The sequence below is a fragment of the Onychostruthus taczanowskii genome, unplaced genomic scaffold, assembly GCF_017590055.1.
Source record: "Onychostruthus taczanowskii isolate IOZ18803 unplaced genomic scaffold, ASM1759005v1 scaffold12, whole genome shotgun sequence".
Classification (NCBI taxonomy): Eukaryota; Metazoa; Chordata; class Aves; order Passeriformes; family Passeridae; genus Onychostruthus; species Onychostruthus taczanowskii.
The window spans coordinates 11,063,086-11,077,136 of record NW_024498351.1 but is presented as its reverse complement, the minus strand read 5'-3'; the positions used below and the strand labels follow the sequence as shown (position 1 = coordinate 11,077,136).

At 37.2% G+C, this 14,051-nt stretch overlaps 1 protein-coding gene across 1 annotated transcript in view; it reads right to left on the bottom strand.

Annotated features, from left to right (window-relative positions):
* GALNTL6 (polypeptide N-acetylgalactosaminyltransferase like 6) overlaps positions 1–14,051 on the bottom strand; it is a 428,742-nt gene that overhangs the window by 241,946 nt on the left and 172,745 nt on the right. Inside the window, exon 3 of the mRNA XM_041395709.1 lies at positions 6,221–6,359. Coding sequence (XP_041251643.1) covers positions 6,221–6,359 — 139 coding nt within the window. The remainder of the gene's footprint in view (positions 1–6,220; positions 6,360–14,051) is intronic.

The following is a 14,051-nucleotide window of genomic DNA, read 5'->3' as shown; positions in this document are numbered from 1 at the left end:
AGATATGTGCTACTGTCTGCCTATGTATCTAACTATATCCCTTTCCCATGAGTTTAGTAATACTAGAACTCTCTGCAAAGTGTACTAAAAGATAGATTAAGAGCAACTCCAACTCTGTTAGCTCTGCAACTACTCTAAAGAAACACAAAAATGGAGCCAATCAAAAAAAACATACTGCCTGGAGAAATCCCATTACATATTCATTTTAGCCTCTTTTAAAAATACAGTGGAGAGCAACCACATTGCATTCAAATGTTTTGAGAGAGAACCATTCAGGCACTCTCTCAGCTTCTGCTACTGAAAAGGAGAGTTTCAGTTGTGCAGAACCCATGGAATGAAATTTGGTTTTGTTATTAGAAAGAAATAAAACCTCATTACTGTTCAGGACACAGAAGATGTAACCAGCCCTTAGCTAAACACTCTCATTTCTTTGATTATGAAAATGTATTTCTTCTAAGGGTTGTGAAAAATTCAATGCCTAAGAAAAATGAGCATAGTTCAGACTTCTAAAGAGGAATATTGCTGGGAGTGACAGTGAAGGGCCAGAACTTCACACATCAACAGCAAGACCAGCAGAAAAGGATTGGAAACACTGACTCCAGCCCATACAGGCTAAAAACCAGACATCACAAGAATCACATTGGATATTTTTAATGCACAAGAAGAATGTTAAGAATTTCATTACCAAATTAATCTATCTATGCCCAGGAAAACCTCAAAAGGATGAGATTTCTTGTGATAGATTACTCAAACAAGCGGGGGAGTATTTGCACATCTGATCTAAGACTACCCAAGACATAAAATCATAGAATAGCTTGAGCTGGAAAAGATTCACAAGGATCATCAAGGCCCTGCACAGGACAGCTCCAAGGATCACACAATTTGTCTTAGAGCATTTTCCAAACATTTTTTGAACTCTGTCAGGCTTGGTGCTGTGACCACTTTCCTGGGGAGCCTGACCCAGTGCCTGATCACCCTCTGAGTAAAAACCACCTTTGATCTAATATCCAACCTCAATCTCCCCTGACACACCTTCGTGCCTTTTCTTAGGCTCCTGCCACTGGTAACCACAGAAGAGAAATCAGTGCCTGCCCTTTTTCTTTCCCTCCCGAGCAGACTTCAGTGAGGTCTCCACTCTGCCTCCTCCAGCTGAACAGACCAAGTGACCTCAGCCACAGCTCACACAGCTTCACCTGTACATCCTTCATCTTCATGACACTCCTCTGGATGCTCTCCAATAGCTTTTTTATCCCTCTAACATTGTGGTACTGTACACAGGACTCAAAGTGAGGCTGCACCAGCACAGAGCAGGACAATCTCCTCCCTTGCAATGCTGCGCTTGACGTGCTCCAGGATATGGTTATCAGCAATTAATCTACAAATTTTAGCTAAAAGGAGACCTGCTGTTGAAATGAAGATATATAAACATACAAACCAAAATATTTTAAATTATAAAGCTTGCAAATGTATTGGTATCTGGGACTAACTTGAATTCCTTGTGTCAATAATGAAAAGCTTAAAAAATTTATTGTCTAGTATAAAAAGACTTAGGAGCTTGAAACAGGATAGGTCACAAAATTTATATTCACTGTTCAGACTAGATGATTGCAGTCCTTCCCCCAAGTCTCATTTAAATCATGTTTAGAGCACTATTCAAAATGCTAGTCAGATTCAGTTTTGTTTGTTTGAACAAAGCTGGTATGAATAGCAGAATATTTGATAATGTGGAGAAGATAAGAATTAATTTCAACTGGTACATTCAGTATTAGAATAAGTAGCATTTCTCTTTCTGTCTCCGTCTCTCTGGGTGCCTCCCAGTGAACCCCGGCCAGCCCCGGGTCGGCAAACAGCGGGGGGGCAGCCCCGAAGTGACCGAAAGCGGGGGGGACACTCTCTGGTGCCCCGAGGGTACTGAGGGCAGCTAGGCTAGTCACCTTTGCAGCAGAAGAGACGCTGGAGACATCGGTGGAGGGTAAAAGGCCGACTCTGAACAGGGGGCCAATCCAAGGTTTATTCGGAGCTCCCCAGAGAGCCCCACACCTCAGGGGTGCGCCGTGCTCAGAGTGAGACAAAGGAATCTCAAGGTTACATTTAAAGGGGGGGAGGAAACCGAGGGTAGATACATTTGCTGACCAATAAAGACCCTCCAGGGATACAGCCTTAGGGGATGGACATTTGGGATAGCGTATAACATCATCCTTGGAGGGCTGACCCCTGGCTTCGGGCTAATCACTCGACAGCTTTGACCGAAAGATCTAGATAGAAGGGATGGGATGCTGAGTGACTGACAGAGAGCCAGGGCGGGGATTTGGGGGATGATCTCAACACAGGAGAATGGTTACACAGGTAGAGGAAGGGGGTACAAAAAGGGGTACATCATCTGGGGAGAATAAGGGGGTACAAAATCCAACTATTACAAAGTATTACAAAGTATAAAAGCACGCTGCAACATCTTTCTACAATAGAAAATAATACTGCCCATTTTTTCCCTAGCATTAGCAGATTTGTTGCATTCTAGACTACACAATGTGGCACAAAGCAGGTGAAAACAGAACTGAATGAAAACACTCTTCTTGTGGGTTTTGAAATATTTCTTGGATTGGTATAGAATTTCCAACCCCTAAACATTAATTCCATTGCTTTCTCTCAATACTACGCAAAACTCAATGTTGCCTTTCATTTTGGGTGACCAGAACTCTTATTTTCACTAAATCAGTCCCAAAACCAAATAAATTGGTGTGATAAGCCTCTTTCAGATTGTTATTTAGAATTGGGGGTGGGGGGGGGAAGTTGTTTTGTTTGATTGTTTCTTTGTTTAAAGACATGGGTGACTGTGGGCAGAGAACAGAAAATTAGCTAATGTAGCTTGGCACCCACTGTGCCAAGGCTTTCACACAAGAGTGGAATAGAGACAAGACATCAAAGACCACTCAGAAATGGAAAAAAATATTCTTTGAGCACAGCTATGAGAGACAGAAAAAAAGCATGGGAGATATTACAAGGATGCAATAAAACATATTAAAGATGCAGGAAAGGTCAAGTCAGCCTTAGAATAGAAGTTAACAGTTTCATTTCATTACACAGTTGTTTTACAGTACACACATTTTGCTGCCTTAAAAAGGAAAGAAGAATCAATCATAACATCTCGTTGAAGTGTTATAAATATCACAGGAAAAAACAAAAGAATATTATTAAACACATTGAAAAACCAAAACTTCTGAGAGCTCAATCATCTAAGCATTTGTTTAGTTCTACCCATCCCCCTGCAGAAGGTGTTATTTGCAAATCCTAAGCCCAAATTCCAAAGAAACCCAGAAAAAGAAATTTGGATTAAAAAGAACAAATTTTTTCTGCTGTCTTTGCATACTTCCCAGAAAATCAAACACTTGTAAGTGGTTATTCAAATTTCTTTGGTTTGACTTTGGAATATAATATTTTTGAAGTTATTTTGGAAGAAAATAAAAACTACTTCAGCTGCAGTTTTGATTTAATTTTTTATTCAAATTACAGGATTTACCACTCAGTTTTCTTGCATTTGAAGGCTAATTTTGTGGATTTTCTCTACTAATGGCAATAAAACCATTCTATTTGGTTCAATAAAACATATCACAGACAGTATTTTCAGGAAATACATCTTCAGCAGAAGATAACCATTTTCCCTGTGCAAATGGAATACACTAAATAGAGACGGAGGATCAAAACTCAAAATTTATAATACTAGCATCTCCCATAAATTTGCATAAGATGACAGCTAAAGGCCTCAGAGCAGTTAGAACTCCACAAAGCCAAACCCTTTAAAATGTTCAAAAGCTGGCCCAAACTAGACCTGCCTGCTATATCACACCTGATTTATCTGCTATAATGTTACTGAAGAGCACCCTTTTCTCAAGACAGAAATTACCTGATTTTCCAATAGTTTGTCTGAAAGCAACTCTATTAGTGTCATGGTTTAGCCTCCAGCTCTAGCATGGATGACATGCAAATTCATAAAGAAAATTAACTCTACCCCAGCCAAAACCAGCACTATGACATGTGAATTACTTCACATTTCACACACACTTCTGAAGCAAGAAGACATTTCCAAAAGTGAAGTGCAGTTTGAGACTGGCCATATTTAACACACAGCAGCCAAGAGACGTGCTTGTTTCTAACAGTAGGTCAGAAAGTATTGTCAGACTTCTGTATCCCTTGGAAGTTCAAGAAATACACTTGCTTCAAGGCATAGCCATCAAAAGTATTGAGCCCAGCTTTGTCACCTTAATTGATGCACTAGTTAGTAGGCAATTATAGCACAAGAACATTTTTTCTCTTTATCTTTAGACGGTAAGTAATACAGTCAATTAACTAATGAGCTACTTGTATTATGTGTGTTTAACACAAGGAAGGTTAGAAGGCCGTGACTCCAGTCAGTTCAGTCAGGACACTACCCACCACACGAGATTTCACTGAATGCCACAGGAACCTGGCTGAATCAGAACATGGAAACAACGCAGGCACCTAAGGATACAAGCTTCTCAAATGAGACACTGAGGTGCAAGTCAGAAAAAGATTTGTGCTGGGGAAAGAGGGCAGAGACAGTCTGGTGAGGCACTGACTCCTTCCTAACACGTCACTTCTGACAACACCTCGCTTCTGGGGACATGCATGGAAATGCCAGGGACTGTGAGGACAGCAGAGGGGGGAAAGAAATTGCCGAAAGAGCAACTTACAAAAGTACAAAGAGATGACAAAACTGACAGCTTCCTTTTGTGTCTAGTCATTATCCTCTGCAGTTTTGTTAACAAAGGAGGTTACTTGATGAACACATTTATTATACCAACAATGTAATCTACCACAGCTTCAATGCTATACAGCTGTACATTTGAACTCAAACTTCTTGGAAGTACTCATTATGTAATTTCAGCTAATTTGTCAAAGCAGAAAGCAAAGAATTTACATAAAACATACAGCTTGTTATAAAAATATATTTCTTTTTACTTAATCCTATGCAAGCAATCCTAATATATTGTTTACAAATTACATTAGGCAATGGACAATTAAAATTAAATTAGAAACATCTCTAAGAAAAGGTTAATTCCTCTGCTGTGAATTTTTTTAAACTCTTACTATGCAAATACTTATATACTATTAATTATTTGAAAAAGACAGTTGCACATTTAATATAAAAATGTGTTAGTTGCCATGATGTTTCTCATCCCTGCAGTGAGAAGTTCTTTCAAGCTCTAAAGTTCAGTGTTGTTCTCTGACAACTTTTCACATCAAAATAAGTTAAGAAGTGGTACGATATCTTAACATGAATCTTTGTATAACAGAGAGAATTGTACCTGCAGGGAAACAGAAACATAGTCATGGAGACAGTTTTGTCTCACCTTTCTCCCATACACTAGTTGCATAACATCCAATTAAAAGAGCAGGAAAATATCAGGCAAGGAGACAAACCAAATCAGCTCCCTCTTCAGAGTTCAGATTCAGAATGACTCTAGAGAACAAGAGCCTGGAGTCTTCAATGGCAATAGTGCCCCTCTTCCTGTCCCAGACAGGAAGTTCTACTTTTCGTATAAAAGAGCCAAAAATTAACATGAAAAGCAAGTCAGGTTTGTTGTATGACAATTTCAACTCAGTGGTTATTTTCCAGAATAACCTTCATCCCATTTCTCTGTGTTATATTAATGCTTTGGGGAACAATACCGTCATCCAGTGCTCCCACATTCTGCCTGTTCATCATGCGTATTCTGTTTTTGCACAATTCTACACAGCATAAATCAGCTGATGTATCAGCACTTGGCAGCTATTGCAATGCTTTAAATTTGTATATACCAAAACAGAAGAAACACTCTGCAATCACAGCCAAAAACTATATACAAGATGTCATTCCGCTCCCCAGCCCAAAGATCTGCAGCTATTAACCAAATGAGAACAAGAGAAGTTATGTGAATGCTTTTAAGCCCACCTCACTACACAGAAATTTAATAAAAATCATTCTATAATGAAAAGAGGCCTTTTAAATTCTTAATGTGTAACTAATCAGATGAGAAGTCACTTTAAAAGACAGAGCAAATGATTTAACAACAGTGGTAAATTTTCCACTTGCTATAAAATAAAATGAAATTATTAGTTTTTGTTGACTGCTTATGTTTTACCTTCCTGGAAAAGAACTTGTTTAGAGATATACAAAGATAAAATCTTAAAAATTAAATAGTCCAGGAAAGAGTTTACATACTTAGGATGTCGGATGTCTGGCAGGGATCGTTCCAGTGCTATGTTGTTGCTAACAAATATGTTGAAGCCATTTTCCCTATAAGCAGAATCATCATGGTCTTCCTCTGTAAGAGGGTATGGTTTCCCATGTTCACCTTTCCCTATAACAAAACAAAACAATTATTTACCTCAAACTGACAGCAAAAAATGTACTACAAGGACAAAAAGAAGTTACACAGAACCTCAATTAGTACACTGTGCCTGGAACACCTCAAAGGAATCTCTTGCAATGTCTTTAGCAATACTTCTGTTATTTTCAATACAAAACCAGAAAGTAGGCACAAAGTCACCCAATTCGTCTAACTTTCCTCTATCAAGACACACAATCAGGTTAAAGCCATTTTATATAGAAAAATCTCAACTGCAAATTAAGCCAAGACCTTCCTTTTCCATAGCAAAATTATGAACAAATCGATCAATTCCAGCAATACGCCTTGCAGTCACTATGAGAAACCTGGTTACCGAGTTACTTTACCTTACAGCACACCTAACACCCACTCGTTTTCAGAATGCAACTTCAGCACTGAAGTTTAAGGTGTCCAACCTTCCAGAAGAAAGAATAAGTAAACCAGATGTTTTGCTCTAGGCTCCTTGAACATCCTTGCACCCCCCTAGGGACAAGACAGATGTACTCAGTGTTTCTAAAGCCACAGCACTGTGGAGTTGGTTTCAGAAACTGCTCACTTTGTGCTACCCCAAAGAAATTATCTGCTTGTTCCCTAGTAAAGCACAGACTTTTTAGTCCAGCTTTTTATTCCCAAGTTAGTTCTCATCATCAGTCACTTGGCTTGCTTAGTACCTACCTCAGGCTATTATACCTCTACCTCTTCCAGTAAGAGAGCAGAGAACAAAAAAAAAGCACTTCAAAGAAAATCAGAAAATAAAAGCCTTCAATTCTTCTCAACTAGTTTTATTCTTCCCATTATTGCAGAGGATATACTCTTCACAGTTTCAAAACCCTTCCACATCCTACACAGATTCTCAAGAACATATGCTTTACTTTACATTTTATTGATCAGTTTATAACCTCTCTGTCCTTCTACCACCAGGCTTCCTCGGAAGGAAATACCTCCTTTTACCTGGGCTCTTATAGAGAAATTAATCACCTGGACTCAAGTGATCAAGGGCATGTGATCCTCAGCTAATCAGGAGTAGCTACAGGAGTGGATGAAAAGGAAAGCAACCAGAGGTTGAGAGAAACATCCAGTGGTATTCCTAAAGTCCATAAGGCTCTGTTAGCACCCTATTTTGCACTGCACAAGCACAAGGCATTAAAAACACAGAATATGCAATTAAAGGTACTGTAGTGACTCAATTTTAGACTTTTTTCAGCTAAAATAGTAATATTTTTAATTCCAAAATTCATACATATATTTACAATTTCATTTAAATTCTCAATGAAAACAATTACTGCTACATACAAGGCCGGGGGGGGGGGGATTAATTCCTATCATGAAACCCTTTCTGTTTATGCTATTTCATTACCAACAGGTATTTTGTCATTTTTTATCCCCAAATGCATGCTGCAACACACTAACATAATACAAAATCTGAGAATAAGTTTCTATGTGCATCTTTATGATTTCATAGTAATAATGGGAAGAAAGTAGGATTCTATAAAAGCAGCTAATGAGTCAAAGTACCACTCCAAATTCAATGGTACAATTGTATCAAATATGATTCATAATAAAGTAACACTAAGCTAATGTCATTCAACCTAAAACACCAAAATTTTAGCCCCTCTCTTTCAGCCTATATTCTACAGAGACCAGAAGTAAATATTTTAACTGGCTATTAATAAGAGTTTTATCCAGGTAGTTACTAATACTGAACATTCTGAAATGAATTACCTATATGATTAAAACATGCTATTGTAAATAAGTTTTTTTTGCTATACATTTTTCTGCATATTCCAGCTATTCACCCTGCATGAAGAGAGGTGGATTCTTGCTTTGTTTTTCTTAAATGAGTCCATTTGGCTCTTCAGGAGATGAATATTTGTCCTAAGATTTTCTTCACAATGTCCCTTGCCAGTGAAACTGAAGACAAGCATTTTTAAAACAGCTTTCCATTCATCCCCATCAAATAAGAAGCAATATCACTGTGTGATAAAGTATAGATATCATGGTGGTTATGTAGAGCAACTCAGGAATGGGCAGAACATTCCCCTACCATGCTGTGTAAGTATTTGCCCAAGTTGCTTTTGCACTTATGCAGTAGAGCTCAGCCATGAGGTGCACTAGGTGTGAAGCATGACTCTTTCCTAACACTTTATTAAAATACTTGTGTATAGCATAAACAGAGGCTTATGCACTTTTTTGAATGTCATGACTAGTTCTCCCAGCTTTTTGTTTGCTTGCTCTCTCACCCTGCAGTTCCTCCTGATTAGCTATGGATCATTAGCTAGGGGAATCATCTATCAGGTAGAGCTGGAAGCAGTTTGCTAATTTCTCTAAAAGAGCTTTGGTAAAAAGAGACCATTTCTTAGGAAGAACCTTGGAAGGAGAGAAATAGAGAGCTCAGAAGATAAGCATTAAAAAAAATTCAGTACAACTTCTGGGTGACCATTAGTCTTGAAGGATTCCCTTTGTAGAGAAAAGTTCCAAGCATGAGCCTACTCAGCATTAAAAAACATCATAAACACGGAAAATTCTCCTGTCACTGATTCACCTCCCTAGATGTCTGACAGTAATTTCCATCACTGCACACTGGTTTGGAGGTGGACCTATATGCCAGGAGAAAAAGGGGAAATTCCACATGCAAGAAGAGTAAAATTCTGGTGAAAAGGACCCTGATTAAGTACAATTTTAAGTATCATTACTGGCTACGGAAGACTACTTTAAATCTATTGATAGACAGACGTAAGCCCTCTTATACTGTCTCTTCTGTCTGAAAGCAAAACAGCAATACAGAAAGCGCAACAAGGCTATAAAGTACTATAGGAACTGAGAGTAAAAAACCCAATGGTAAATTTTTTTGCCTCTTTATATCTAAAAGGGGACTCATCCAAATGTGACTCATTCAAATGTGATGGATAAAACCAACCCAGCACTAACACTGGGCCCAAAAATCCCATCAGAATGCTCCACTGCATGGGAAGCCTCAGAGCAATGTTTAATTCATACAGTGCCGTCTTACCTTTGTGATTACAGCATTATTAGTCTGATTTTTAATTTCAGTAATCAACATAAGCAAGCAAGAAAATATGCTAGGTTTTCCTCTTAAGGCACTATGATTGTTTTAGAGTTAACATCTCTACATTGCTTAGTACTGTGCTATTTTAAGGGTTCTAATACACCGTCTTAAAACGATTCTCCATAGGCATTCACATAAAAAATATAAAGATATTGAAGGCATCAAGATAAAGTACTAGCTTGGCCAAGTATTAGGCTTTTTTAGCCCTACTCAGGGATGTTACAGTCTCCTAGGAAACCACACACTGTATACCTAGCCCTAAAAATTTTCAGTTCTATGCGTGGCAACTTGTGATAACTGATAGTTCAAGGACACCTCAGTTAGGCATCTTCTGCTTATATATAATGCAGATACAGCAGGAGGAGAATAAGCCCTCTGGTTCAACAGATGGTTCAAAGGGAAGATGATTAAGGTGAAACAAGAAAGTAAAATAACATTCTGTATACTCAGTACAAAAATCTAATTGCAGAATAATGGGTCTCAATCAACCACACTGGTATCGTTGTCAGATACTATAATTATAAAGAGAACAGGGATATTGTTCGCAAAATAGATCAACTGTAAATCAGTTTGAAAATGCAACAGGAGTGCTGCACTACTTCCATATGCAATAGATAGGGGACCTTGCTTAAAACTATAAACAACAAATCAAGTGACAACAGGTTCTCATTTCAGGGTCTTTTGGGTTTTCTTTTGGGGTTCTGTTTTTATAATTCAGATGAACTTCATTTATAATTCAGCAGGCATGGTAAAAAAGATTGGCTTTGCCATATAAGTTTAAGAAATTAAATAACTGCTTGACATCTTAATGCAAGAAGCCAAGTGGATAAAGAACATAAGCCATTGAGTGTCTGTGGGGAAGAGCTGTGTACAAATCTGAATTATTTACTGTTTCTACTCACTGCTATTAGTTTACTCAGGCATGACTACACAGCCATACCAATTCAACACTATAATTCACAGAAGTATTTAAGCACAGACTTTAATTCAAGCATTCAAGCATCCTTTAACCCTAAACCAGTAGTAGGGAATAGGAATTCTCCATGTGCTAAATGCTTTAGTACATATAAGGACTTTATTTTCATATATAAACCTACAAATAATTAAGTTGTCTTACTTGTAGTGCATTTTATTATTGTGGATAAGTTAACTCTGCCATTCTTTCAAATATATGTTAGGAATTATCTCCAAATATTCCCCTGAGAATCTACCACAGTTTGGCTGTGCTCATCACACATAAACTCCAAGCTCATCCTCTCTCATGGAAGTTTTCACAGTGAGAACAGATGTTTAATCTTGTCCTAGAGCAATCTTTCAATACAGAACTGAAGTCCCATGAGGAGAGACTGACTGTATTTTTTAGCAAAGGTAGACAGAGAAACACTAATTCCAAATGAATGCAGTCACACGTCAGCCTCAAAGAAAGAGTGTGAAAAGTAAAATGGAAAATAAAGATCAGCAACAGAATAAAAACACTTAAGTCAGAGATCTTACTTCATTTTGACACGTAAATGTTCATAGAAAAACTTTTTGAGCCCTGATATTGCAACTGGCCAAGTCAGAGGGCAAAAACCCTGTTTAAAGCAATCTGTCGTATCTTTTACATAATTTCTGATATTTTCCTAGTGCACAGTTGTATACAAGTCTCCCATCTTTCACTGCAGATATCAACTTCATATTATTTAGATACAGATTAGCAACTCAAACTACCAGCACATTCTGCTTTTTTGGAAGTGAATTTCCATTTGAGTACTAACAAAAATAATTGTATTTCTTATTTTTCCTTTTCCTCACAGACAGGAGGGCAGGGTGCAGAAATGACCTTCTCCTTTCATGTTAGAAAAGGAGTTGCTTGTTTTGAGCAAATGCCTTTTGTGGTTTTGCACATTTATGTTAATTTCCAACAAAATGGATGAAAATTTTAATTTAATAAATGTATGAATGATCTTGGACAATTTGTTACTGAGACAGAAAATTAAAACTGCATTTCTCACATTAATTTCCTCCATATCAAATGGAAGTACCCAGCTTTGAAAAAATGTGTAGGTGTATATTTACATGTATATAAAATGGCTTTTCAGACTGAAAGTAAAGAACATTTTTTTTCAACTGTGTGAGTAGTAAAAGAATGGAATAGGCAATCCAGGGAACAGGTATAGGCATGCAAGAAATGATAACATGCCTCAGAATGATGACTGATACAACTCTAGTCATCTATTAAGGTGGATTCCAACCTTAAATTTCTATGAATGCTATGAGAAATAGGAGGAGAACTGACTATAGGCTCTCTCAGAGTGAATAAAAGTCACATCAGAAACTGGAGTATATTTACCTCAAGTTTATTCTACTTTTCCTAAACTTCTCAGCCTATCTCACTCAGTTGTACAATTTCATTACCCTAATTTATATTATAGGGAAAAGAATTTAATTGATTTTACATGAATAGAAATAGGATCAAAAGGATCTGATCAAGAATATTTTATCTCTACCTTGCAGCAGCTTAAAAAGGCACTACAGTAAGATTTACAACACTTCTAATTATTTATTACATAACTGTCAAGGACTGAGGCACCATAAAAGGCTTTTTCTTAGCATTACAGAACTAATCAAATCTTACTTATGCAAAAACCTTGTCAAGGAAATCCTGAACAATAAATTTTCAAGGAAGAATAACTTCTTTATAAATATATAATAGAATTTATTACAGTTTCAATATCAAACTATTACAGAAAACAATCAAAAATTCACTCAGTTTTCTGTTAGAAAGCATTTAAGTCCGTACTATTTTATCTATGTTCAGACGACCGTAGTAAACACAGATTTTCTTTTCCAAGGATCATGTTGTCCTTGGTAAGTGGTATAGAGATGTTTAGAAGAGTACATTCAAATTGTACTGTAGTTGGATCTTTGGAGTATTGTTTGCTTATCATTCACATGAGATAAAAATTAAAGGAACCTGTTACAAACACAAAATGAAATCCCTACTTATAGTAGTGATGTGTTCTGCCATTCCTCAACCCAGAGTGGGTAGGAAGCAGGTAAAGAAAGAGCATTTCCAGGGGAGGAAATGAGAGGCACAAATAGGAACCTCTCAAATGCACTTAATTTACAGATGTTTGAGAAGTGTTTTTATAAAAAAGAACATCCAAGTGGAGAAAAAAAAGTAAATTACAGCTTTGTAACTGTATTAAATATAATTTCCAGATTTCCACAGACTTAATAGTCATAGGCCAACTCTTCATGTTATAATCTGTGTCAAACTGCAAGGAAGAAATGTGGCAACATTTTTTTTAAGACTTCATGAAGCAGGAGAAGCTGATTACCAATATTCTGTATATATCAAGGACATGCTAGCATTTCATGCGCATTTGTTTAAAGTAGAAACAAGAGGAAATGATACCAAATGACAGTGGGTCAGGCCGAGCAGCAGAAAAATGAGGAGCAGTAGTGGCAGTGAGCAGAAGAATGAACGAGTCTACCAAGTGGAGCAAGCAACAGCAACATCTGGCATTATGTCAAAAGCCCCAGGCCACAGCACAAAGCTCTGGAAACTTCAGCTGGGGCTCATTGCCTCACAGGGCTCCACAGTTCCCAGAAGTAAGGCACGTTTTGGCTCAGGAATGGGGAAAAATCAGATGGCCTAGCTGTTGTCTTGACAAAGTGGATTGAAAAATTATTATTGTTATAACTTCAGGAACTAGCTCTTTTATGTTACCCGTTTATCTGGAATAAAATATTGTTTGCTGAGCTAATTAACTTGCAAGAAGAAAAAATTAGCTCAGTGCTCTTGAGATTAATTCTTGAAGGTATCTAGGCATTTTACTAGATGTCACTTTAAAATGCAACATGGCCTTTACTGTTGGCAGTGGTGTCCTAGCAGAAAAAGGGCATTATACAGGTAACCATTAGAAAAATCCAATTCTGTATCTTTCAAATAACCAATATTAAATGATTGATACAGAAATAAGAAACTGTGGTTCATCTTAAACATGTGCATTTTTTAATCAGTCATTTTCACTTAATTAATCAATAATTAATTTCTAAATCTTACAGCCTGTGCTTTATGGAATATTAGAGTAAAGTACACAACTCCTTTTTCATTCATTTGAAACATTAAAAATGCAGCCTCTAAATTTCCAACATGAACATTGCAGAGTAAAATACAGTGTGTATGTGTCTGAGAGAAGTGATTACTTTAAAATATATCATGAGGTAAACCAGTGGGATTGTTTTGTTTTAGCAGAAGAATGACTGTGTATGAACCCTGAAAAGTCAACTGTCCAAAGGCTTCAATAAACATTTCACAAAAATAAGCAATATAATTTTTCTTAAAAGATATGGCTTTTAAATTTTGCTGCAAGTAAGTACTACAATGGCTTGCTGGGTGGAAACAGTCATTCTAACTCCTCATTTCCACTTTAATAAATCTAGCAAAAATAAAAGAAAAAAACAGACCATACTATTTGTTTTGTCCAGTGTGTTTACAATGCCACAGTGTACAATGCAAGATAAGCAGCAACACATGCTGTTTTGATAGGAGTTGCTCTCTCACTGCAGCAGAGAAGCAATATCCTCAGTAGTATTCTGCAGGCTGAACT